The sequence below is a fragment of the Brassica oleracea genome, chromosome C8, assembly GCF_000695525.1.
Source record: "Brassica oleracea var. oleracea cultivar TO1000 chromosome C8, BOL, whole genome shotgun sequence".
NCBI classification, from domain to species: Eukaryota; Viridiplantae; Streptophyta; class Magnoliopsida; order Brassicales; family Brassicaceae; genus Brassica; species Brassica oleracea.
Window position 1 is genome coordinate 21,944,220 of NC_027755.1, and position 25,300 is coordinate 21,969,519.

General features: G+C 34.2%; 5 protein-coding genes across 5 annotated transcripts; 2 read left to right on the forward strand and 3 right to left on the reverse strand.

Annotated features, from left to right (window-relative positions):
* The first annotated feature begins 3,096 nt into the window (after window positions 1-3,096).
* On the forward strand, window positions 3,097-4,586 carry LOC106307210 (receptor for activated C kinase 1A-like). Its single transcript, XM_013744098.1, has 2 exons — window positions 3,097-4,059; window positions 4,290-4,586. The coding sequence occupies exons 1-2, from the start codon at window positions 3,178-3,180 to the stop codon at window positions 4,389-4,391; spliced, it is 984 nt and encodes a 327-aa protein (XP_013599552.1). The 5' UTR covers window positions 3,097-3,177; the 3' UTR covers window positions 4,392-4,586.
* A 347-nt stretch (window positions 4,587-4,933) lies between these two features.
* LOC106307619 (exonuclease 1) lies at window positions 4,934-8,144 on the forward strand. Its single transcript, XM_013744615.1, has 11 exons — window positions 4,934-5,109; window positions 5,216-5,252; window positions 5,412-5,586; window positions 5,683-5,761; window positions 6,184-6,228; window positions 6,309-6,458; window positions 6,543-6,657; window positions 6,753-6,853; window positions 6,929-7,026; window positions 7,115-7,207; window positions 7,303-8,144. Exons 1-11 carry the CDS (start codon window positions 5,032-5,034, stop codon window positions 8,060-8,062), a joined length of 1,731 nt encoding a protein of 576 aa, XP_013600069.1. The 5' UTR covers window positions 4,934-5,031; the 3' UTR covers window positions 8,063-8,144.
* A 5-nt stretch (window positions 8,145-8,149) lies between these two features.
* LOC106307618 (laccase-1) lies at window positions 8,150-11,361 on the reverse strand. Its single transcript, XM_013744614.1, has 5 exons — window positions 11,202-11,361; window positions 10,671-10,822; window positions 10,349-10,593; window positions 9,559-9,687; window positions 8,150-9,477 (listed from the first exon to the last, which is right to left on the reverse strand). Exons 1-5 carry the CDS (start codon window positions 11,301-11,303, stop codon window positions 8,369-8,371), a joined length of 1,737 nt encoding a protein of 578 aa, XP_013600068.1. The 5' UTR covers window positions 11,304-11,361; the 3' UTR covers window positions 8,150-8,368.
* Window positions 11,362-15,626: 4,265 nt separating this feature from the next.
* Window positions 15,627-22,750, reverse strand: LOC106308954 (mitogen-activated protein kinase 8-like). Its single transcript, XM_013746054.1, has 11 exons — window positions 22,511-22,750; window positions 21,281-21,689; window positions 21,073-21,200; window positions 20,939-20,998; window positions 17,031-17,180; window positions 16,778-16,933; window positions 16,564-16,701; window positions 16,394-16,467; window positions 16,204-16,315; window positions 15,915-16,149; window positions 15,627-15,818 (listed from the first exon to the last, which is right to left on the reverse strand). The coding sequence occupies exons 1-11, from the start codon at window positions 22,748-22,750 to the stop codon at window positions 15,805-15,807; spliced, it is 1,716 nt and encodes a 571-aa protein (XP_013601508.1). The 3' UTR covers window positions 15,627-15,804.
* A 774-nt stretch (window positions 22,751-23,524) lies between these two features.
* Window positions 23,525-24,272, reverse strand: LOC106312335 (small ubiquitin-related modifier 5-like). The gene has a single exon (XM_013749821.1). It carries the CDS (start codon window positions 23,943-23,945, stop codon window positions 23,652-23,654), a length of 294 nt encoding a protein of 97 aa, XP_013605275.1. The 5' UTR covers window positions 23,946-24,272; the 3' UTR covers window positions 23,525-23,651.
* Between the last annotated feature and the right edge of the window lie 1,028 nt (window positions 24,273-25,300).

The window sequence follows — 25,300 nt, forward strand, 5'->3', positions numbered from 1 at the left end:
TACTAAAATTATTAATCCGACAATGAAAATTTTGTTATCAGTAATTTAAATTTTTTGCTATTAAAGATGCACATGATAAAAAAAACATATGAGTAGAAAGTATCATTTAATAGACGTTAATATTAAAAATATACTATGTATGTTAATATCATTTAAATTTAATTACATATCCTATCAAAAATTTTAAAAAATTATCTGGATTAATAAAATTGATTTATATGTTCGCACCAATTTAATTATATATGTAATAGTTACTGACTTTTAATTATTCAATATATATTAATTATTTCATAATATGTAAGAACATATAATACATAAAATAATTTTTATATATAATATTTACCCCGCGCAAGGCGCGGATCTTAATCTAGTGTAGATATTATTAACCTAGCTCTACGTGATGTACTAGCTATATATTGTACTCTGTGATTTCTAATAAGGATCAAGTTCCGCATTCTATAAGCAGTACACCTTCGCAGTATAGGTAAACTCCTCACGTCCGTGCGTTGGGAGTGACTTCCCATTCATGGCCAAAACGACATGAGCTAAGGGATCAACTTTTTAGGAAACTGGTTAGGAGACCATAAACATTTTCCCCACAAGTACTTATGACTGGCAACAGTTGTTCTGCTATATTCCTAGGAGTTGCCGGGCCCAAAAGTTTGGGAACTCATTAGAAAATATATATCTCATTACGAGAGAGTTCATGATAGGTTGAAAAAATTGTCAAATTTTCTATTTATATGATTTGGGTTGATATTTTCAGTTATTTCATACTTGGTAACCAAGTTCATTTAGGGTTTTGGTAACTAGCATATAATTAGTTTGTTTCACAATTTATTCCTCGTCCTTTTCCTCTGCATCCGTCTTGGTCTCTGAGGTGAGTCTCTCTCTCTCTCAAAATCCGACCATGTATTTGATGGTCTAACTTTTGAGACTGATTTTTCTTTGGTTTATATCTGCAGATAACAAGGTTCTCTGTGTTTCTTTCAGGCATTTAAAGAGACAAACATATCAGGGTAAGCTTCTTCTTTTGCCGTTGTGATTATGATGATCTGAGGAATTGGTGTTATCTTCTCTCTTATTGTCCATTCTCGATTTTTCATAATGTTTAGCTCAATAGATCTTCAGGATTAGATCTTTACGTACGTGATATAGTGTTCAATTTTTTTATTTTTTTTGTTATTTATGTGCAAGTTTCCTAGTATATCACATAAAAGTTTCTATGCGCGGGCAAGAGGTAATGTTTCCGATTATGAGGTCCGACATGCCTCACTTAACTCTTGAAGAAATTAGATCACTCCATGCTGTTACAGTGGAGAAGTTGAAAATATTTTTCTTGATTAAGCCTCTAACTCAGTATGGTACGTAGTTAATTCAAATTACTTTTTCCATTAAAAATAACACCCAAGTCACTTGACGTTTTCTTTTCTCCGCAGTGTGTGGCTGTCCTGGGATCAGTCTTCTTAAGAGACGGCCCTCTCTTGCGCCCTCGCAAGAGCCAGAGAATCAAAGTTAGATAATTAGGATTATGGATGTTTTGTTCTTTTGAGACTCAAAAATAATCCCTTATATATAATATGTGTGTTTTTGTGAGCAAAAACTTATATATTGATATTATGGTTGCCTTTGTTTTATTTATGATCATTTCCAGTATCATATGATTCTTTTTGCTAATTAATTAACTCTATAAAAAACTCTAATACCACCGCTTGTATCATGGTCATGCATCATCTTTGAAAACCAGGAAACAGTCCATGCACCATCTAATTGTGCATGTACCTACGGGAAGATCTTGTAAGCGCATCATTAATTAGCGGCCAGGGTTGTATAATGAGCTTATCATACCTGATATAAACTAACTTATATTTTTATAATGAGCTTATCTTTAGTCAGCCAGGGTTTGTACAATCAGCTCATCTTCAGCTGATATTTTTTCATAATAAATAACTCATAAAACTTATATGAGATATGCAGATGATGGTTAAATGAAGGCATGCAGGTTTTTAGTGAGAAGGAAAAGCTTGCGCCGGGGAGGTTGTGAAAAATAAATAATTTGCGAGCTAGCTACATATTTTGAAAGATAAGAAACAATCGATGGCATATAATGCAAGTATGCGACACATAATGATAAAGCCGATCTATATAATATTAGGTTTTTTCCTTGCTAAGAAAATTTTCTCACCTGATTGGCCTCCTCCTCCTATGGTGTTCCGGGGCCATTGCGAAGCGCCTCCGTTGAAGCCGTTTGGAGCCACCTCTGGGTGTGTGTTCGTGCGAACTGCTTGTAGCTAATCTCTTGATCGCCTTAGGTGATCATGAAGCGGTTTGTTAGGGATCAAATATGTTGCAGCTATAGTTCTACCATTGGAACATTCGCATTTCAAAATTTCGATAGATCTTCATCAAGACGGTATGTGCAAACATTAGTATTACACCAATATATACTGAAAGATCCAAGAAGTACTGTAACAAACGATTTTCATTCTTTTTATGTTTTTTCCGTGAAATTAAAACATCAAATAAAACATGTGCAATGCACGGATCCATATCTAGTTACATATAAATTTGAACAATGTACGCTAAATACCTAAACTTAACTTATAAACTGGTTTGATTTGAATATTTAGATAGAGAATCAATAAATATTTTAAGTACTTTTAGTGTTTTGGGTATTGTTTGGTTGTTTTAAACATTTAATTTTGATAATTTGTATATATTTTCAAATTATTTTAGATAAACTCTAAATATTTTATATATTTTTGATACTAAATCTAAAATTTAATTAATATATTTAAATATATAAATCTATTTCAGATACATTCAGATATCCAGCATATTTTTGTTTGGGTCGGGTTTGCCTTCGGCTCTTCAAATACTAAAAATTTGAATCCGTTTGGAAATTCAACCGATTTTGGTCAGGGTTTGATACTATGCTCTTGGTTCGGGCATTTTTCTCCAGCCCAACTAGTCATGTAAATGAAAATGCCAGCATTTTATTTATAGAAGACCCATTAGTAAACCTTATCACATAGGCCCAATTAAAGAAAGTAACCCTAAATCCATTTCACCTTGTCTCTCGCATATAAACCGCCGCTTCTTTCCCCCACGCCTTCCCCTTCGCATCTCACCGCAAAACCACCCTACCTTCCGAAGCTCCTCCTCCACACACCGAAAATGGCGGAAGGGCTCGTATTAAAAGGCACCATGCGCGCGCACACCGACCAGGTCACCGCGATCGCCACCCCGATCGACAACTCCGACATCATCGTCTCAGCCTCCCGCGACAAATCCATCATCCTCTGGAAGCTCACCAAAGACGACAAATCCTACGGCGTAGCCCAGAGGCGCCTCACCGGCCACTCCCACTTCGTCGAGGACGTCGTTCTCTCCTCCGACGGGCAGTTCGCGCTCTCCGGAAGCTGGGACGGCGAGCTCCGTCTCTGGGACCTCGCCGCCGGCGTGTCGACTCGAAGATTCGTGGGACACACCAAAGACGTCCTCTCCGTGGCCTTCTCGCTCGACAACCGTCAGATCGTGTCGGCCTCTCGTGACCGTACGATCAAGCTCTGGAACACTCTCGGTGAGTGTAAGTACACCATCGCTGAAGGAGGTGAGGGGCACCGCGACTGGGTTAGCTGCGTTAGGTTCAGTCCCAACACGCTTCAGCCGACGATTGTGTCGGCGTCGTGGGACAAGACGGTGAAAGTTTGGAACTTGGCGAACTGTAAGCTTAGGTCGACTCTTGCGGGGCACACTGGGTATGTTAGCACTGTTGCTGTTTCGCCTGATGGTTCTTTGTGTGCTAGTGGAGGGAAAGATGGTGTGGTGTTGTTGTGGGATTTGGCTGAGGGGAAGAAGCTTTACTCTCTTGAAGCGAACTCTGTGACCCACGCGCTCTGTTTTAGTCCTAATAGGTACTGGCTTTGTGCTGCGACTGAGCAAGGGATTAAGATTTGGGATCTTGAGAGTAAGAGTGTCGTTGAGGATTTGAAGGTTGATCTTAAGGCTGAGGCTGAGAAGTCTGATGGAACTGGTACTGCTGGCAACAAAAAGAAGGTAATGACATACTACTACCTCATGGCTTGGTTGGTTATATGTTTTCGGTCTATTTAAAGTTGTCTAGATTGTTTAGAAATGTGTGTGTGGCTTTCCATCCTTGTTTTAAGGTTCCCTTATTTAGTCCGAGTTTATCTTCATACATTGTCTCGTGCTTAACTTGCAGTATATTGTATTGTCTATACCTGAGTTCACATTGAAATGGATTTTGTTTGTTGGTTTTTGGATAGGTTATTTACTGCACCAGCCTGAACTGGAGTGCGGATGGAAGCACCTTGTTCAGTGGTTATACCGATGGAGTTATCAGAGTTTGGGGTATTGGCCGCTACTAGTTTATCCCATCTCTTTGGCTGTTTTATCTATCACTTTTGTTTTTTAAGCAAACTCATAAACACCCAGAGATTTTGCAAGAATATTTGTTTTTTATGTCAATCAATTCTAGGTTTGGATCTTTTATATTGTTTGTTATATCTTTGCGGTTTTAAGTTATTCCATTTTTGTTGACCAAAAAAAAAAGTTATTCCATTTTCTTGCCATGTGAATTCTTTGATAATCCTACAAATTTATCACATTCATGAATTTGTACTGACATTGAATGATAGAAAAACAATCGGCTTTTTAAGGAACAAGCACAATGATTAAATTATGCAAGAAAATGATGAAATTTCACTCTTAACAACTCGTTACCTTCCTTTACAAATGAGCATGAACACTTGTTCGAGCTCGTCATGTAATAGTCGAACAGCCGCCGCTTCTACTGCTGACGTGGAGTCTGTCGTTCTTTAATTACCTCCCGCCATGTCCTTTTCGCGCCAAGGTCTAGTCTTAAAAACTGTGTAATTAATACCTTTCTTTTTACTCTAAGCGAGAGGTAAAAAAAATAAAAGAAGCAATAAGAAAAGAACATTTCGAACAGCAGAAGAACCCTAATAAGAGAGAGACATAGCGAGACGATAAGACAGCAAAGCAGAAATGGGGATAAAGGATCTCCTCAGATTCATGAAGCCATACATTCTCCCCATTCACATCCAGAAATACGCCGGAACACGAGTAACAACAACAACTTCTCCCATTATCTCTTCTTAATCGTTCTGGGTAAATCTCCATAAAAAATCAAGTCTTTAACTAATGGGCTTACTCAATTCTGTATTTCCAGGTGGGAATCGATGCGTATTCATGGCTACACAAAGGAGGTATGCTTCCTGCGCTCTTAATTTGAAGTAAACCGTTTAATTCGAATTAGATTCTGAGCTGAAGAATGAAAATGAGATCAATTATAATCTGTTTAATGTGTGGATTTCTATTTCATGACTTGTGAATTTATTTATTTTTTTTTTAATTTTTTGCAACAGCATACTCATGCAGTATGGAGCTGTGTTTAGACACTGATGGGAAGAAGAAGCTGAGGTACATTGATTACTTCATGCACAGAATCAGTCTTCTTCAACACTATGAGATTACCCCAGTCGTTGTTCTCGACGGTGGTCATATGCCCTGCAAGGCTGCCACTGGTGACGAACGCCAAAGGCAAGTGTCTCCCTTGTTTAATCACTTCTTCTTTAGCTCCTTAATAAGCTTCTTTTTCATTCATCTAAGCGTCTTTGTTCTTTTTTCTATTATCAGGAAGCGAAAGGCAAACTTTGATGCTGCAATGGTGAAGCTTAAAGAAGGGAATGTCAAAGCAGCTGTTGAGTTCTTCCAGGTTCGTAGCTCTTCTCATTTCAAAGGCTTAGTTCTATAAGTTGCGTTGCATAATTGCTCGCCTTTAGAGTAAATATCACTGCTTTTTGAGGTGCTTGCTTACTAGTTCTTTTCACTTGAATGGCTTTAGAGTTATTTTTTTTCACTGCTAATTAGCCTCTGAAAGCTCAAGGACTTGTCTGTGTTTACTAGGAATACATATTATTACCGCACAGTGTCTTAGCTTGAACCAGTGTCCCTAAATCCTTCGGACATAAAATTATCTTCTTGAATCCTATGTCTAGTTTGGCATTCTTGAAGTTGAAGTGTTGGTATGTGTGTTTAGTCAGTATTTGTATCATGCATTCTGCTAATATTTTTTTGGTTAAGACTAGGATATTATGTGAGCTAATACCTTTTGTCATTACTATACGCATTACGCAGAGGGCCGTTAGTGTAACATCATCCATGGCTCATCAGTTGATTCAGGTATACACGTTTTTTATCAACCAAGTACATTTCCTAAGGAATTATATGACTATTTTGCTAGGGCCCTAACATTTTTTCAGGTTCTGAAATCAGAAAACGTTGAATTTATCGTAGCTCCGTATGAGGCTGATGCTCAGCTAGCATACCTATCCAGCCTCGAACTGGAACAAGGCGGGATTGCTGCTGTTATAACCGAGGACAGCGATTTACTTGCCTATGGCTGCAAAGCTGTAAGATTCTCTTTTCCACATGCAATAAAACGAAGTTTAAGATCATTGTATGATATGTTTCCTCAACATCTGCATGGTAACAAGGTTATCTTTAAGATGGACCGGTATGGCAAAGGGGAGGAACTGATTCTAGATAATGTTTTTCAAGCCGCTGATCAAAAACCCTCTTTCCAGAACTTTGATCAAGAGCTATTCACTGGTTAGTATTATTACCTACATTTTCGAACCTTTGATCTGACACATCTCTCCCAACATTCATTTATACAATTGTTGTTGGTTTGGCCTTTTTTACAGCAATGTGCGTACTAGCCGGATGTGATTTTCTGCCCTCTGTTCCTGGTGTTGGCATCTCGAGAGCTCATGGATTCATCTCCAAGTACCAGAGTGTTGAACGTGTAAGCATTTACTTGATGTGTGAATGTTGTAGGTTTTGTCAGTACTTAAGACATTCAAATGTGTGAATATTGTAGGTTTTGTCAGTTCTCAAGACAAAAAAGGGTAAACTAGTTCCTGAGGATTACTCCAGCTCCTTGATGGAAGCAGTTTCAGTTTTTCAGTATGCTCGTGTGTAAGTAGCTCTCGTCTTAGTCATGTTTCGCTAATATCCATTTTTGCACCGTTCTTACACCATTCCCCTTTGATTTATTATGTTGCAGATATGACTTTCATGGTAAGAAGCTCAAGCACTTGAAACCCCTCTCGCAGAACCTCATGGACTTACCAGTTGAACAACTTGAGTTCCTGGGACCGTATCCTTTTTCATCACATTCACATGATTATCATTCATCAAAAATCACATGATTATGTACCAATTTTGTTCACGTTGACACATTACTCTTATCAGAGATCTCTCACCATCTGTTGCTGCTGCAATTGCTGAAGGGAAAGTTGATCCCATAACCATGGAGGCATTTAACCGCTTCTCGGTTTCCGGGAGACAGATGAAGACACCTGTTCAATCATTCAAAGAACAGGAAAAGAGAAGCTCCTTTTTGTTATTGCCTTTGTCTGAAAGCGAGGAAAGAATGAATCTCAAAAGGAGTGCAGATGAAGCTATAATCGGTCCAGAAAGTGTTCTGGAGGAGCCAAAGTATTCCAAACAAGATTTAGATCTACACAAACTGGTGTCGCAGCAGCCTAACAAGGATCATATGATTATCCCGACCAGCAATCCCTCACTGGCTCCGGATAACAACCCATTCAAGATCAGAAAAACTGATGAAATCAACATGGAAGAGTATGGTTTGCAAGAACTCAAGGTTTCTTTTGGGACCAACGGTGAAGCAATGGATGTTACTTCTTCACCAAACTCTAAGGAGCACGATTGTTCAGAGGATCAAAAGGAGGTTACAATCGATTTGTCCAAGCTTGATGATTCTCTAATCAAACTGGACGCCGAGAAGACCAGAGACAAGGAAAGTTCTGTGGATTCAGAAGATGTAGTTGAGATTCAAGGTCATGTGAACATAACCACAAAGAGAGTACGTGGAGCAAAACCTAGAGCTGAGAGTTTCAAAGTAAAAGCAAGCTTTAGAAGCTCAGAGGACAAGAAGGTTAGGATCAACAAGAAAAGCAGTATATTAGACTTCTTTCATCGATTGTAATCAATTTATCTTGTTCTTTAATATTTGTTTGTTATCTCCTTAAAACATGTATGATTTTTTTAAGTTAATACATAGTTTCGTTGAAGATTCATATTCATTTGCAATAGCATTTAACAGAAAATAACAACCATTATTTATAATCCAAATCACTCAAAAACATAAAACAATACCCTAAAAACAACCAACCTTGCTGAACACTCAAAAGCATTTGACAGAAAAGAACAACCATTCATTATTTAAAATCTAAAACACTCCAATACAATAAAACAAAAACCCTAGAAACGACCTAACTTGCTGAACACTCTTTCAACACTTGGGAAGATCACGAGGAGGACGAAGCAGAGTCTGCGAAGGAAGAGGCCCATCTTTAACGATAAAGCCCATAGCCAATCCCCAAGAGGTATGCTGCTCGAGATGACAGTGAATAAACCAAACTCCAGGATTATCAGCGTTTATCCTAATCGCCGCCCATCCTCCCGTCGGCACCGCGATCGTGTTCCTCTCAGGCGGATCCACCAAGTTATACTTCTCCTGATCCTTCTCCTCGTCGAAGTTTCCGAACCCTCTTCCGACAACGAAGAAGTTGTGTCCGTGCACATGTAACGGATGGTTCTCAATATTTAAAAAACTCGTCCCCTGGAACACAATCTCCAACCTCGCACCGAAGTCCACTTCGAACAGCTTGGTTCCGAACTCGGTGTTCATGTTCTCCGACACGGGGTCGACTCCCGTGAAGTCGAATCTGCTCGGAGGCTTCTCCGGGAAGTTGAGCGTGAACACCCCTCTGCTCTGTTTCTTGTAGTAGCTCTCCAGGATTGAGATAGGAGGTCTGATGAACGAGACGTTGTTCATCGACGCGAAGAATCTCTTCCCGTCGTATCCGGAGCAGGTTTTATTCTCCGGGCAGTTTTGGAGGTTGAGGCTGATCGTGGTGATCACGCGCTTGTCGATCGCCGTAGGGACTTTGCACGGGTACTCGGCCGACCCGAGGCTCTTGATGCTGTCGGAGAATCTCGTCGCGAACTTCGTGTCCAGCATGTCCGGGAGGACCGAGCGTGTGGATAGCGTCGTTATTAACCGGCGTCGGTTTAGATGGTTAACCGGTTTACTCTTGTTGTAACGGAGGAAGCCGACGGTGGTGGAGTTGTTGAAGGGGAAGACGGAAGTGACATAAGGAGTTGCGGCTATGAGAAATTCTCCGTCGGAGAGGTGGTTGGTGCGGAGGAGGAGGGTGGTGGTTTGACCGGGAGCGATCATGATTGCTTTGGTATGAACCGGTTTGGTGTAAACCGCGTCGACTTCGACTACGGTTAGTGTGTGGTTTGATATAGCGAAGAAGAGTTCGTTGTTTAGAGCAGCGTTGATTATGCGGAGGATGTATGTTTTTCCCGCGTCCACGTTCGCGGTGAAAGTATCTGCACACAATTTGAAAATTTTAATAATGAGAAACAAACCGGATTTGGAACTAAACCATCGGTTAAGAGAGAAGATTGGACCTTTGGTAGAGCAAGGATAAAGTGGACCGGGAAGGCCGTTAAGCGTGTAAGCGTCGGAAACTTTGGCACCAGCTCCTGTTTTCAACATCTGCTTCTCCACCTTGTCTACGTCATCATTCCACCATTCACCTGGTGGGCAAAAACCAAACCAAACTGAGTTAACCCAAACCACCCGAACTCAAACCAACCCAAAGGAGACCAAAATATAAGCCAAACCATTAAGTTGGTTTTCTTAACATGATTTTATTTTATTTAGTAAAAGGTTCCATAAATTTCCTTTTATCTTTCTAATATTAATGATCAAAAGTTATACTGGTTTTATTTTATGTTTTGTAAATTGGTTTTTAATGAGAGTAAACTTGAAGTCTTGAACCAAGATAAAACTAACCTGAATTAGACCAAATTTAACATAAACTGAACGGAACACACACTAAACCAGACTAACTCTATATGAAATCAGTTAGTTTTATCAAAAGGAATTGGATAAAATTCAATTCATAATTAGTTAGAGTTTCACAGCTCAATACATAATTATCCATGATATGAGCACTAATAAATACATATTGATTATCATCTACTTATTCATAATATTACGTGTGTTATATATATATATATGCATGATCCCTCTCCTGACTGTGTACTCGTAGAAACTAAAGTTAAAAGTGATAAGCTTTACCATTTACCCTTTTTCTGTTTATACACGCTGTTTGATAATTTTAGTTTAAAATTTTGGGAAAATTATAGATTTGAGTGATAAGAAACAAAAATTAAAACTAGTTATATTTTGTACCGAGTATAATGGGAATTTCGGACTGGATGTGGCTGCCGGAGAATGGGTAAGGCTGCCTCGGATAGATGATGAAGGCACCGTAGACGGAGGCGCGTTGCCATGAGTGATGTGCATGCCAAAGGAGTGTGCCTCTTTGGTCTTCCACTTTGAACCTATATGTATATGATTGTTTCGATCGTATAGGACACTGCGTAATGTAAGCCGGTCCATCAGCCCAACCGCTCCGGTATTGCCTTAACCCATGCCTTCTCACATAAAGTAAGTTAACAAAATGTTTAACTGTCGTTAAATTATGCATGCATGAGATTTAATTATTATTTACCAATGAATAGTTGTATTGTGAGCAATCCGGTTAGTCACTTTGATTTCTACGGTGTCACCTTCGTTAACCACCACCGCCGGCCCAGGGTATTGTCCGTTCACCGTTAAAAGTTGCTTCGTGTGGCACAGCCTAGTTACCTTCTTCCACTCGACCTAAAACCCCCAAAATTATATAAATATTGAAAAATGTTACTATTACATTTGTGTAATACGCTACCACCGGAAAATATCCTATAAAGTCCCATGTAGCGATAATTGTAGTTATATGTAAGACATTATAGATTTTTTATAAGAATAATAAAAGCACAAATTTTTATTTAAACGTAGTGCATTGTAAAAACAATTAAAGTGTCAAGACCGGCACTGATCTTACATCATAGTATCATACGACTGATAAAGATGTGTATAATTAATGAATAAACCTTGTGCATACTGCTTTATGATTTTTCGAAATTTCATTTTATGACCATGTAATAAAAATAGAGTCTAAGAGTAGATAAAATGAAATGGAGTCTTCGTAAAATTTGCTTACATTAAAGTGAAATCGACGGGTGGTTGAAGCCGAAGAATAAGGGAGAAGAGTTGCAAAGAGAACCAGAAAGGTCGAAATCATTAGAAATCCGAAAGTCTTCATTTTCTTAATATAGAATATGACTGTTCTTCTTTGTTTTTTTTTTCTTACCTTACACTTGATTCTTGATTAAGATGTTAATGTGGAGATTCCTTTATATAGGATCAAACTGGGTTTCCTTTCTAGTTTAAATATTATTTTATAACAAATTCTGTTAAAGCACCTATATTTTATAAAGTCTTTGAAAACACCCCTAAGATGATTTTCTCTGCCCAATAAAATACCATGCACGAAAAAGATAAAGGGGATAACTAATTTCAAGTATATATATTTTGTCAATAATTACGGGTGGGTTTTCTTACATTATTGGATCGGTAGGTGAGAGTACCACGTACGAGAAAGTTAACCACTTATAATCTGTTTTGAAGATTTCAAATCTCTCATTTACATAGTCATCTGACTCACCTCAACATGATTTATTCATAAGTTTATGTAAACTATAAACTAGCCACTTCTAAATTACTTTTTGTTGCTAAAATATTAGACTCTTGTATTTATAGGTTGCTTTCTATAACTGTTTTGTTTCTCTTCTCGACCAATCTCAGCATATATCAGACACCTCTTCTTCTTTTTTTGTAAAACACCCAATCATTCTTTTGTTCACCAAACTTCCCACAATTTGAATGTAACTATCTCGTTCAACTTGCTCATTTATTTAAGCGCCAGTCATTAATCCTCGTAGCTTTTGTCACGTTTGAGTCTCTGTTTGATAGTTTTAGATGTGATATTGTCAGCGTGTCTTATTTTAAATGTATTACTAGCAAGTTGATTTACCAAAAATGTATAGCACTAACAAATCTAATCCAAAAAGTAATTATATAATAACACCAACTTGATATCAATACTTTTCGGTTAAAATGACTATAACTCAACATAATTTAGTTTATATTCCAACATAATAACTGTGTTTGAATCGACATGAGAATGACCTAATTATTGAATTACAGTAAATCAAATGTACGTGTTTAATGGTTGCTAGTGAAGAGTTTTTAGAAATTCCAACGTCGATTGTTAAGTCTGTGTTCTCTCGGTCACTATAAATCTAGCTAAGATTATCGGTTACTAACTCTATAAAACGGCAAGAATATACTTATAAAAAAAAACGGCAAGAATATGTTCTCTAAAGTTTTTTTTATTTGAACTCGTTTCTATTCATATTTTAGGGCTTGTTTCATATATCATTTATCATCGCTTGAGTAGTAAAACCATTTCAACCGATCGATGGTGTGAGGATCTAGAAATTAAGAAAACATGACCAATCACTTGTATTCCGTACTGTTTCTAGCTAGTAATGACCAGTTGATGAATTTATTTTAGCCAATAATAACGTCAACTGTTAGCTCTCGGACGATGACAAACAATATCGACAGAAAGAAAACAAACTACTATTGCGATTTACAAATAATATCGTCTGTCACTTCGTAAGTGGAACATCTTGAGATTGACTCTTCTGAAAAAGAATGCACATGTAATAATATGGGTACGTAAAAGTTATGTCTACTTTAAGTGGATATCAGTTCAGGATTTGTTGTAGGGATGAAATTAAACTCACATGTAAAACGCGGGTGTGTATCTTATATTACACCCTCTTTTTGGGTATATTTGGGTTAAGCATTATCTGAAGAACCAATTGGCTATCAGGAAAAATTTATGAAAGTTATTGTAATCGCATAACGTTTATGTATTTTATTTGCACGATACTAAAAAAAAAACTTAATAAACTCCAGGAGTTACGTAAGAAAGGGTGTTGAAATTGCAGTCCACACTACTAATAAATAATGGGAAGTATATGACGAAATACTTTTTGAAGTCTTTTAAAAAGAAAATCATTGAGACTTATATGGTCGATAAAGTGATAGATCAATGGGTTGGTGTGAGCCATCTGATAAAAGGAATCAGATAGGACTCTCTTTTTTGGGCAAAATTGCAAAATTTACTGTACGCAAAAACATATGAATACATTGTACATATAAGTATATAACATATATGTTAAAAAAGAAAGAAAGAGAGAGTATATTATACTACAATTACAAGTCTCCTTTCATGTTAAAAAAAAAAAGTCTCTTTGCATTTGAAGTCAGTCATACAGAAGACAGCTTTTACAAATTTCGAAACAGATGCCATGCAACCATATCTATCACTTGAGTGTGCGTAATAAATGAACCTGGTGAACTCAAAAGGAAAGTGTTTTCAACTCATAATCTTCAAAGAGTTATTCTTGGGTGACTCTCTAGTGTTTTCACTCTTGAGTTCACTCACTAAAAAAGTAAACAAAATATTATCAATTTATATTATGTTTTTAAAATAAAAAAATAAAAAAAAAATAACAACTACAGAAAAAAAAATTAAAAAAATCTTTTTAACGTCGTCAGCAAAACACTAAATTCTAAATCCTAATCCCTAAACCCTAAATCCTAATCCCTAAATCCTAAATCCTAAACCCTAAACCATAAACCCTAAACCCTTGGGTAAACCTAAACTTTTGGGTAAACTCTAAACCCTTGGGTAAACCCTAAACCTTTGGATAAATCCTAAACTCTAAATAAAAACACTAAACCCTAAAACTCTAAACCCTAAATCCTAAACCCTAAACCCTTGAGTGTTTTAGTGTTTAGTGATTTTGATTTAGAGTTTAAGATTTATCCTAGAGTTTAAAATTTATCATAGAATTTAGGGTTTACCCAAGGGTTTAGGGTTTAGGATTTAGGATCTAGAGATTAGGATTTAGGGTTTAATGTTTTGCTGACGACGTTAATTTTTTTTTTTTTTTTGTAATTACTACTTTTTTTTATTTATTTTTTTTACCTTTTAATTTAAAAAAGATAACATAATTTGACAATATTTTGTTTTTTTTTTTAAAAAATATCAAATATTAAATAACACAATTCTATTGGTCGGTGAATCTAGAGGTTCACTCTAGAGGGTGAACCCAAGAATAAGTCATCTTCAAAGGGAGCTGTGGTGTTTAGAACACTTATAATCGCATTTATATGCAAATATATGTCTAATCAAGACATCCTATAAAAATAATTATATATATTTTATGTTAAACTGCTAATTAAAAAGGTTTAAATTTGATGTTTTACTTTTTAATATACAGTACTAATTTCTAGTTTAACATCACGATTTCAGTCACCAAACGTTATTGATATAAATTTCTGATGGTATTTTTGCGGGGTAATATGATATTTTTTATGGCATTTTGCCATTTAAAAAACGTTTATTAGAAATTTCACTGGTGTTAGTCAAGATTTTGTGATCTATTCCTTTACGATATGATGAAACCCATTATTTTTCCTAGTAGTCAAAATTTGAAGTCAAACTCCAAATTGTGGCGGCGTAATTATCATAATCTTAGAGTATAAAGTTAGACATTTCACTTTTGAATGTTTACAGAATTTAAATAGTTTTAATGAATTATACAAAGTTTATTGTCGCCTAATATTGCTTAACCAATTTGGCGTATTATGGACTTTAGCCTGGAAAATTCTATTCGCTTTTGCAGATTCTTATCGGGGCTGTGGTTTGGAGTTGGTGGATAATTTTAAGAAGAGATGATTCTTAGTTTTTTTAGTTAAAAATTAAAAGACGAGTTCTTATATTTCGATAAGAACCTCACCTTAAAAACCCTCCAATAATCATGCTCTAAGATCAGTTTCCATTACTTAAAAAACTCTTAAACGAATTTAAAGCTTTTAATAATTAATTTTTATTTCTCTTAGAAAAGTTAAACTATCAACGAAGGGACACATACAAGAAGAGTATCTATTAAAGTTCAAATAATTTTCTTTAAAAAAAATTAAAAATGTTCTATAAAAATTATTTCTGAAATAACATAGAGATGAAAATGCTTTAAGAGCTCACTTTACTCTTTAACATTATTTCAGACCAATGATTTAATCAAATAATTTTGTTTTTGTCGTTATGATATCAGACCAATAATTTTATCATCCGATAATGGATATCATATTACAGAAAAAGTATAACAATACAATTTAGATTTTGACATCATGGACTAATAAACAAGAGATCTTGTAGCTTATTCTTCGTCATTAGAAAGCCAACTAACACAGCATTAAGCCTGCTAATTTTTTAATTTTAGCTTTTAAAAAGCCGAGTTTTATCTTCCGGTTTATATTATAAAGGACCCAATATCCCGGTTCAACCTGAACCGGATTAGACACGACCACACCAAATGGCACTGAAGTAAAATCGGTTAAACTAAAAAGAACGTCAAAGATCAGTTTGTATAAAAAAGACAAAACAAAAAATTACATGGAGATCGATGTGCTTATTCAAAGTTCTCATTCTTACCCCCAAACTTTTAAATACAACAAATCAAACCCCAACCACGAAGATAGTTGTGGAAGAGGGAGAAGCAAACATGGAGAAACAAATTTTTCACCAGAAAAATTTTGCCAAAAAAACTATATATTTATTTTAAGAATTATGAAGAGAAGCAACTCTATCAGTAAGCTCTGAAACTGTTTCATCATTTCCATCCTCAGCTATGATGTCCTGCAACCAGAGAGAACAGAACAACAGTAAGTAAACTCTATTTGCATGTTCCTTTCAAGATCCTCTGTTTTTTGCATTCTATACTAACTAACTAACCAAACTTTTTGTCGGTTTTAGATTGGACATTGATGCATTTAGAACCGCTGATGCTGGCACTCTTCATGAGGCTACGAGCACTGTAACCTCCTCCATTCTCTGCTTCCTCAGATTCCAAGGTTGAAGCCACAGCAGCTGCTGCTCTACTCTCAACATCACTACTTCCTTCTGCAGTTTCACCATTCGGAGCAGGAACTCTCTCTCTGCAAACACACAACCACAAAGAAGCAAAATGCTCTCAGAGAAAGAGAGAGCAAAGCGAGAGGGATTCTGTGAAAACACATTAAGCATGATGTCTATGAAGTGCAGTACTTCTTCCTCCTCCTGCTCCTGCTCCTGCTCCTGGTTTACCTTGATTTTCTTCAAGATAAGCAAATTGCCTCTTAAACCTATCAACCCCACTGCATAAACAACAGAAGATTCTTGGTTTCATTTTGTTTCAGGGAATTATAGTTCATGAGTTGTTTAATTAAGCTAACCTAGGGTACATGAAGCTAAGCTGATCACCACCGCGCTTGTATTCCTCCAACATCTGAGGATGATACTCCAATATCTAATGTGCTTCCCCCCAAAGATAAGTGATTGTTAAAATCAGTGAAGTGATTGATAAACATAACCAGAGAAGTAGAAGAAGGGTTTTTGTGTTTACCTCTCGGTAGATTAATTCTCTGACATCATCTTTGTTTAACTTCTTTCTCTCAAAATCAAACTCAAGCTTTGAAATTGGCTGCGTTGATGGTTCACGCTCTGAGTTCGACAAACCACTGAAGTATGGATCAGACAGTGCCTGTAAATAAAAAAAAATCAGAAACAATAAACATCAGAGTTTCAATCTGTGTAATAAAAAAAAACTCTTCCCTTACATCTTCAGCTGATGCACGATCTTTAGGATCAAATGCAAGAAGGCGTTCAAGAAGGCGAAGAGCCAAAGGATCAGCTTTAAGGAAATTATGAGAGAAAGGAACCGGCTGTTTTTTCCTCATGCTGCTAAGGTATCTCCTCGCCTTTTCATTTCTAATCTGTCAAAAAATTTCAAGATTTCAAAATTCTCATTTACAGGAAACAACTCACTTCTCAAAGAGATTTTTTAAAATAAAACTAGCTAGTGTTACTAACTTTTGAAATGGACTCAGGCGGTGGAGTGCCGAGAAAGTCAGTCATAAGATCCAATTGGTGCACCACGTTTTTGCCGGGAAACAAAGGCTTTCCCAATAGCATTTCAGCAAAAATGCAACCAACATTCCATATATCAATCGCAGGTGTATACTGAAACATGACACAAAGTTAATTCAGCATGAAATGGTTGGTCTTAGGCCTGGGATTTATTCGAACTAACCATATTTTGAACTGAACTAACCAAATTTAACCGAAATTTTAACAAAACTAAACCAAATCTAACCAAAATCAAATACTTCGGTATGATTTTCAAAAACCAAACTAATTGAATACCGAACCGAACTAAACAAACTTAACCAAATTTATCCGAAATTTTAGTAAATTAAACCAAATCTAACTGAAATGAAATACTTCGGTAAGATTTTCAAAAACCAAACTAATTTAATACCGAAGCAAACTTTATTTCGAACAAGATATGAGCCCGTTGCGTTGCAACGGGTTTTGTGTGATGTTTTAATTTTTAAAAAAATTAAAATAATAAATAATTTTATTATAGTTTTATGATTGTTTTTTGCATATGTTGTTTGAGATTTATTTTATAATTAAAATCCATTTTTGCACATAAGTTTAAGTTAATATTTATATTTTATAACCATGGTACATAGATAAATTGTTATAAACTTTGTACTTAGGATTATATAAAATACTATATCTAAACGTTTAAACTGAACACAACGCGAAATAAGAAATTGAATGACAACATTATACATGTTCTTATGTAATAGTTTAATGTTTTATTAAATAATTTGTTAGGATTTTTTTTAAAAGGAAAAAATTCTATTTTATAAATCTCGTTTTTATTTACAATTAAAAAAATAATATTAAATACTCTTTCACAATTTTGTTTAAGATATAAAAAAAATTACTATCATATAACCTATTACAATTATCTTCCCTGTAGAATTTCAAAAAAAATAATTTGCTATCAAATAATTATTTTTAGTTACTAATAAAGAAAATTTACATTTCGTATCAATACTAATTTTACACTTTTTTTGTTAACTAAATAATTTTTTGTATCATGTTCATCATCAAATACTCTTTTAAAAATATTATCAAATAATTTTTTACAATTCTCTTTTGGTTAGGACTTAAAAATATGATACAATTTTTTTTTTGTTTAGGATTTTTTATATAAATAAGAAAAAAACTATCTAATATTCTTGTACAGTTTTTAGGATTTTAGAAAAGGAAATTAATATTACATAATCTTTTACAATTATATTTTTTCTAGGATTTAGAAAAATAAAATTTCTATCAAATAACTATTTCCAGTAAATATTAACTATTTTTAAAAGTTGCCATTTTCAAAATTCATTTTTTCCAATATCACTAATATTTTTTACAAATTTTCTTGTTAACTAAATATTTTTTTACTATCATGTTTATCATTAATTTTTATAAGTACAAATTACTATTAAATAAAATTTTACAATTCTCTCTGGTTAGGATTTTTTTTAAAAAAGAAAAAATTCTTAATTAGTTAAGATTAGAAAATATTTTTTTTTGTAGAAATCTCTTTTATTTAGGATTTTAGGAAAATAAGAAGTAATTTTCATATAATGACAGTTTTTATTGACACATACACAATTTATTTTTTTAATTGACACATGTCACAATCATATCAGGTGAAATATTTTGAAGTTAATTTTGGTTTATATTTTTTTAACACAAAATTATTAAAAATAAAGTTAGTTAATTATAAGAAAAATAAGATTATTTTTATATATTTATTTTATTTAGACTTTTAAAAAGCAAATTAATTATTTTATAATTAATTTTTCTTTTAGATTTTTATACAACTATTTTATTTTTAATAGAAAAAATTCTGTTTATTATTTATATATTTTGTCTTATACATACAAACACATATTCATCATATTCACACATACTCATGTACGATAACAACATCAATAAAATTATGTTAGCATCATAAGATGTAATAAAGATAATAAAAAGTTGAGTTGTATCAAGAAATTAAAAGAAAATACCGAGGTAATACTCTTCATGTAAATACTATTGTGTTTTGTAAGAATAATATGTAGAAGCTTAAACCTAAATATAGATGTGAAATATTTGTAGCCATTTTTGGTCATACTTTTTTAACATACAAAATTATCTATTAAAAAAGAAAGTTAGTTACTTATAAGACAATAATAAGAGTACTTTTAAAATTTTCTTTTAATTAGGCTTTTAAAAAAATAATATTATTTATTTAAAAGTTGGTTTTTATTCATTTTTTTTGCTAAATAATTTTTTGTACTTGTAGGATTTTACAATTAGTTTTTGTTTAACATGTTTTCTTAAAAGTTAATATTTATCTTTTATAATTTTCTATCTTTAGTATCTCTAAAAACAAACATTATAATAAAGAATAATAATAAGACTATTAAATAATATTTCTGATTAATTTTTAAGAAAAAAAGCGCTTTTTTTATTTTAGTATATATATTTTTGATTATGAGAAAGTTTAACACTTATCACATTTTCAAATATATAACTAACATTGTCACAATCATGTAAATTATCAACTTTGAAGAACTAAATTTTTATAAAAATACTAACAATAATAATAATAATAATAATAATAATAATAATAAGACTATTAAATAATATTTATAATTATTTTTTAAGAAAAATCATTTTAATTATTTTAGTATATATATTTTAATTATGAGATAGTTTAACACATATCACATTTTTAAATATATAACTGACATGTGTCACAATCATGCTAATTAGCAATTTTGAAGAACTAAGCTCAATATAATATTTTATAATTATATTTTCATTAAAATTTTAGAAAAGGAAAATTATATTAAATAAATTGTTTTCAAATATCTTTTTAGGATTTTGGAAAAAGAAAATTTCTAAAATAATTACTATTAAATATTAAAAAAAAATATTTTAACTATTAAATAATTTTTAAAAGTAGTTTTTATCAAAATTCATTTTATTATCTTATTATATATTTTTTAAATTATTATATATTTAATCACGTGTCACAATATTATAAGGAAAATTGTTATCAAATAGTTTTTTGCAATTAACTTTTGATTATGATTTTAAAAAAGGAAATTACTATTTAATAATATTTTATTTACTTTTTAATAAAAATTTTTTTTTTAATATCTTAATATATATATTTTTAATTATGAGATACATTAACACATGTCACATTCTTAAAATATATAATTGCCATGTGTCGCGATCATGTTAATTAAAAATTTTGAAGGACCAAACTTTTTGAAAAGGAAAATTCTATTAAATAAATGGTTTTCAATTTTTTTTAACGACTTTGTAAAAAGAAAATTTCTAAAATAATTACTACTAAATATTAAAAAAAAATTTTACTATTAAATAATTTTTAAAAGTAGTTTTTATCAAAATTCGTTTTTATTATCTTATTATATATATGTTTAATCATTATATATTTAAACACATGTCACAATATTATAAGGAAAATTATTATCAGATAGTTTTTTTGCAATTATCTTTTGATTAGGATTTTAAAACAGGAAAATTACTATTAAATAATATTTTAATTACTTTTTGATAAAATTTGTTTTTGTTAATATCTTAGTATATATATTTTTAATTATGAGATAGATTAACACATGTCACAATCTTAAAATATATAATTGCCATGTGTCGTGATCATGTTAATTAGTAATTTTGAAAAACCAAACTTTATATAATAAGATTAATTTGGTAAGATTTATGTTGAACCAAATAACCAAACTAACCAAGCATGCCTAGCTTGTGTACAGAAAAGAAATCGAGAAGCATTTTCTTGTGACACAGAGAGCTAACTATAGAAGTTGAGTTCAGTGAAAAAAGAATCTTACTTTGGAGAAAAACGATCCACAGAGTTCAGGGGCACGATACCACCGAGTAGCTACATAATCCTACAGAGTACACAACACTTAAGGAGTTAGAGAGAATCTGATGAGCAGCTTTGTTGCATTCAGATGTGACTCACAGTCCAAAATATAGCGGTCAGGGCATCGTTGAAAGAAACACGAGCGAGTCCAAAATCACAGATCTTCAGTTTGCAATCAGCATTAGCTAGAATATTCTTTGGTTTCAAATCTCTATGAAACACATTAGCTGCAAAAAAAAACACTTTTTAAGTATCTCAATGAATCTACAAAGAGACCGAACAATGTGTAAAAACCAGAAACTCAAACCTGCGTGAACATACTTCAGACCACGGAGAAGCTGGTACAAGAAGAACTGATAATGCTCAGGAGTCAGATCATCGTTAGCCTTAATCACCTGATGGAGATCAGACTCCATCAACTCAAAGACAACGTAGATATCACAGAACTCTCTGCGGGAAGGAGGTAGCATGATGTGTTTAATCTCCACAACATCTGGATGACGAAGCAGCCGCAGCAACTTGATCTCTCTGAGGATCCTGGTTGCGTCGGAGACATGGTCAAACACATCGTTTATCTTCTTGATGGCGACTCTTTCACCAGTGTGTGTGTCTAGAGCGGAAGCCACAACGCCGTAACTTCCTTTGCCAACGACTTCTTGAACCTCGTACCTGTTTGCTTCTCCGTACTCCGTGAAGAACTCAGTCTCCTGCACACCCTAAAGAACTTTAACTCATGATTCAAAGCTTGCCAACTTGATGGATCAAAACAACATGATGATCAACACAAAAACTCACATTACAGAACATTAAGAGAACAAAAAAACACGTCATTCACAGCTTAAATACGTGTTTAATCAGATCAAAACATCTTTACATTACCAACCAAACACTCAATCATCAAAAACCAAAAAAAAAATGGAAAGGAACAATATGATGACCAACTCAAATGGAACATAAAAACTCACATTGCATCCTTTAGTGGAGCAAAGGCAAGAGCACAAAACATCAAGAGAACAACACAACACAACACAACACGTCACTCACATCTCAATTAAGTGTTTAATCAGATAAAAACATCTCTACATTCCCAATCAAACACTCAATCATCACAAAACAAAAATAGAAAGAACAATGCGATGACCAATTAAATGGAAACACAAAAACTCAGATTGCATCCACTTATGAATCAAAGGCAAGAACACATAACATTAAGAGAACAACACAACACGTAACTCACATCTCAATTAGGTGTTTAATCAGATAAAAACATATTTGCTCCAACCAAACACCCAATCATATGAATATCAGAAAACAAAAAATAGAAAGAACAATGTAATGAACAATCAAATGGAACACAAAAACTCACATTGCATCCGTTTATGGAGAAAAGGCAAGAACACAACACACAGAAACATTAAGAGAACAACACAACACGTTACTCACATTTCAATTATGTGTTTAATCAGATCAAATCATCTCTGCATTCCCAACAAAACAACCAACCATCAACAAAGAAGGAGGAGAAGAAGAAAGGCACCTTCTTTTGAGGATCTATGGGTAAGTGATTACGTTTCGGAACCTTAATAAGCTGTAGCCCAGAGAAATCGAGATCTTCAGTAACGAGAATAAGCTCATTCGAATCTCCAGATTGATCGGGATTAGAAAAAGTATCAGACTTTAGAACAATAGTTTTGTGTTTATTATTGGAAGAAGAAGAAGAAGGACGATGAAAAAGCCAACGACGAACACCATCAACGAGATTTCCACCACCACCCATCAACCACTACTTAGATTTAGAAAAATTGGTAATTTACGAAACTGGGTCTCCGAAATTCGTTCTCAGCCAAACAATTCTCGTCAAATCAGCATCTTTCTCGCCGCATCTCTCGATTGTGTCCTTCTTTACGAGTGGGAGACCATCTTCTTCCTAATTGATTGGAGAGAGAGAGAAGAGACGGAAGAATAAAATGGTTCACATTTAAAACGTAAGAGCACATGCAACGTGAGTCCGTAGGTGCAATCCTTAAAAAAAAACAAATATTAAAATATCAATTTGTTGGTTTCTGTGCCGGATCGAGATCGAAAAGTCCGAACCTAAGGATTGATCCAAGTGGAGTATTGTTACTGTGTCGCGGGCCCCACGATACGTGGCGGCACACGATTAGTTTATTTATTTTTTTTAATTTTTTTTTTTAATTAGAAGAAAAAAAGAAAAAAACTAATAAAAAAATAAAAAATCACATAGAAAATCGAGCCATATCAGACTCACCATTGCGGTTGGTCTAAGAATGTTTTTACGTTCCGGTTTGAATAGAACGGTTTATCTTAACCGGATTCGGGTTACCCTGATCTACTTTGTGATGTGGCTGTGTGCGCATGCATTTATTGTGTATAATGGGCTTTTCTAGTGGGGCATACAACAAGTGTGTTTTTTATCCATCTTTTCTTTTGTTTCGTCAGAAATTGAGGAATTTTTTTTAATGAAACTGCATAATTATGATTTTTGTTTTCACATCCAGAACAATTTTACGGATTAAATAAATAAGTGGACATGGTTCAAACTATTAAATGCAACATAACAAATTAAAATACTCTAATTATGAAACTCTAATTAAAATACTCTCTAATTATGAAACTCTAGATAGTTAAAACGAGTGACTAAAAAAACTCATTTCTTCTCAAGCGGTGCCTTCGTTAGTACCGGCGCTGCCTTGATCCATGACCGTGTCGATGATGTCGTCATTTTCCATCATCAGCTGAGCGGGAGTCTGTAGTGGCCTGATGAAGGTACCGTTAAAGATGAAACTGAGAGTGGTGTAATCTAAGTTTCTCCTTTGGCAGTAATCAAGCATTAGTCTCTCAAGATGTACATGAACACCAATCTCGTAGACATCTTTACCTTCGTCCTCTAGGTTCGTGACCTTGAGAGTGATCTTCTCTTGTGGAGCTCGACACCTCTTTGACCTCATCATTAGTAATTTAGAAGAAGCTTTGAGCCTTTGAGAGAGTTTTGAGGTTTCTAGGTTTGGGAATGTAAGGTGAAAAACTGATGAATGTTAAAGAGCTGTTGAGCTTAAAAGGACAATCCTCTCCTACTATTGGTACATCCATCCATCTCTTTCTTTTTCATTTTACCTTTTTAGTTTCCTTTTTTTACCTTCGGTCTTGGGCTTTGACTGAAAGTTGCTTTTAAAACTTGCACTCAGAAGAGCAACAGCTTCCTTGTTAACTAACTTACAGTTAGAAACATGTATATGAAAGAAAGAAAACTAAAAAATAATATATATGTTGTAATTAGAGAGTTTAAAGACTGAATATTTCTCTGTTATTATTAATGATCGTTCCTTTATATAAGGATTACAAGATGAAAATAAATGGAAAGTATCCAAAACCTAAACTCACTATGATTAGGAAAACTACTAATACATAATAATGGAAAGATTACATCTATTAGGAAAAGAAAAGAGTTTCCTTTTCTCCAAGCTTTGTGGCCACATTTCTCTCTCCTGAAGTCGGCTCTCTCTAGGGCTTCGGCCATCTCTCCATCTTCTAGGTATTGGGCCGGTCTTGGGCCGGACCTGGTTAATGGTAATCCACTCCATGATTTATAACACTCCCCCTTGGATGCCATAACCATACATGATTTGTAGTACGCTTCATGTTGCCTCATTAAAACCTTATCAGAAAAACCCAGTGGGACAAAACCATGATGAAGGAAAAAGAGTACAACATGCACTACTCCCCCTGATGTGAACCTCAGTGTAAGTTCTACATTCTACGCATCTTGTGCATGATATTTCTTGTATGTATAGGATGGGAAGTAATCGGCCAGTTTCATTACTAAGCCGTAACTAGACCACTTCGACCTCTTAGGTCGTTTCTCATGTCTTTTGACATCGAGTGTCCCGGTAAAGCATATGTGCTAAGCAATGTGAATCACATTGTCCTCGGAGATCACTATTGGGTCTTTGCAAATCGTGTTTGCATATGTCCATGATCAAGAAGAAGGGTCAGACGCCTTTTAGTCTTAAAAGCCGGACGCGTCTATTAGAAGAGCCAGACGTTCTTTGTTGAAGAGCCGGACGCCCTTAGACGGACAGAGTCGGACATCTTTGGTTTGAAGGGCCGGGGCTGGACGCTTTTGGTCGGACACCCACATAGATTTATTCTATGCCTACTAACCTCTTTTAGGTTTATTATAATCACAAGGAATTTCAAATATATGGATTGTATTGGATTGTCTTTTATACAACTCCAAGATCAATGATCATGCGTGATCAATTTCTTTTACATACTATATGCAGCTGCTTTATGTTTCAGTCCATGA

What these genes read in the sequence shown, in the direction of transcription:
- LOC106308954 (XM_013746054.1), bottom strand. Translation starts at nt 22,750, where the DNA reads ATGGGTGGTGGTGGAAATCTCGTTGATGGTGTTCGTCGTTGGCTTTTT. An exon ending in GTGGATCGTTTTTCTCCAAA is followed by an intron (nt 17,181 to 20,938) that starts GTAAGATTCTTT and finishes GTCATGTTTCAG; the next exon opens with TATACACCTGCGATTGATAT. An exon ending in CGCCTGAGTCCATTTCAAAA is followed by an intron (nt 16,934 to 17,030) that starts GTTAGTAACACT and finishes ATTTTTTGACAG; the next exon opens with ATTAGAAATGAAAAGGCGAG.
- LOC106307618 (XM_013744614.1), bottom strand. Translation starts at nt 11,303, where the DNA reads ATGAAGACTTTCGGATTTCTAATGATTTCGACCTTTCTGGTTCTCTTT. An exon ending in CCCGTCGATTTCACTTTAAT is followed by an intron (nt 10,823 to 11,201) that starts GTAAGCAAATTT and finishes TGGGGGTTTTAG; the next exon opens with GTCGAGTGGAAGAAGGTAAC. An exon ending in CGAAATTCCCATTATACTCG is followed by an intron (nt 9,688 to 10,348) that starts GTACAAAATATA and finishes TTTGCCCACCAG; the next exon opens with GTGAATGGTGGAATGATGAC.
- LOC106307619 (XM_013744615.1), top strand. Translation starts at nt 5,032, where the DNA reads ATGGGGATAAAGGATCTCCTCAGATTCATGAAGCCATACATTCTCCCC. An exon ending in AGTACCAGAGTGTTGAACGT is followed by an intron (nt 6,854 to 6,928) that starts GTAAGCATTTAC and finishes TGAATATTGTAG; the next exon opens with GTTTTGTCAGTTCTCAAGAC. An exon ending in GTTTTTCAGTATGCTCGTGT is followed by an intron (nt 7,027 to 7,114) that starts GTAAGTAGCTCT and finishes ATTATGTTGCAG; the next exon opens with ATATGACTTTCATGGTAAGA.
- LOC106312335 (XM_013749821.1), bottom strand. Translation starts at nt 23,945, where the DNA reads ATGATGAGGTCAAAGAGGTGTCGAGCTCCACAAGAGAAGATCACTCTC.
- LOC106307210 (XM_013744098.1), top strand. Translation starts at nt 3,178, where the DNA reads ATGGCGGAAGGGCTCGTATTAAAAGGCACCATGCGCGCGCACACCGAC. An exon ending in CTGCTGGCAACAAAAAGAAG is followed by an intron (nt 4,060 to 4,289) that starts GTAATGACATAC and finishes GTTTTTGGATAG; the next exon opens with GTTATTTACTGCACCAGCCT.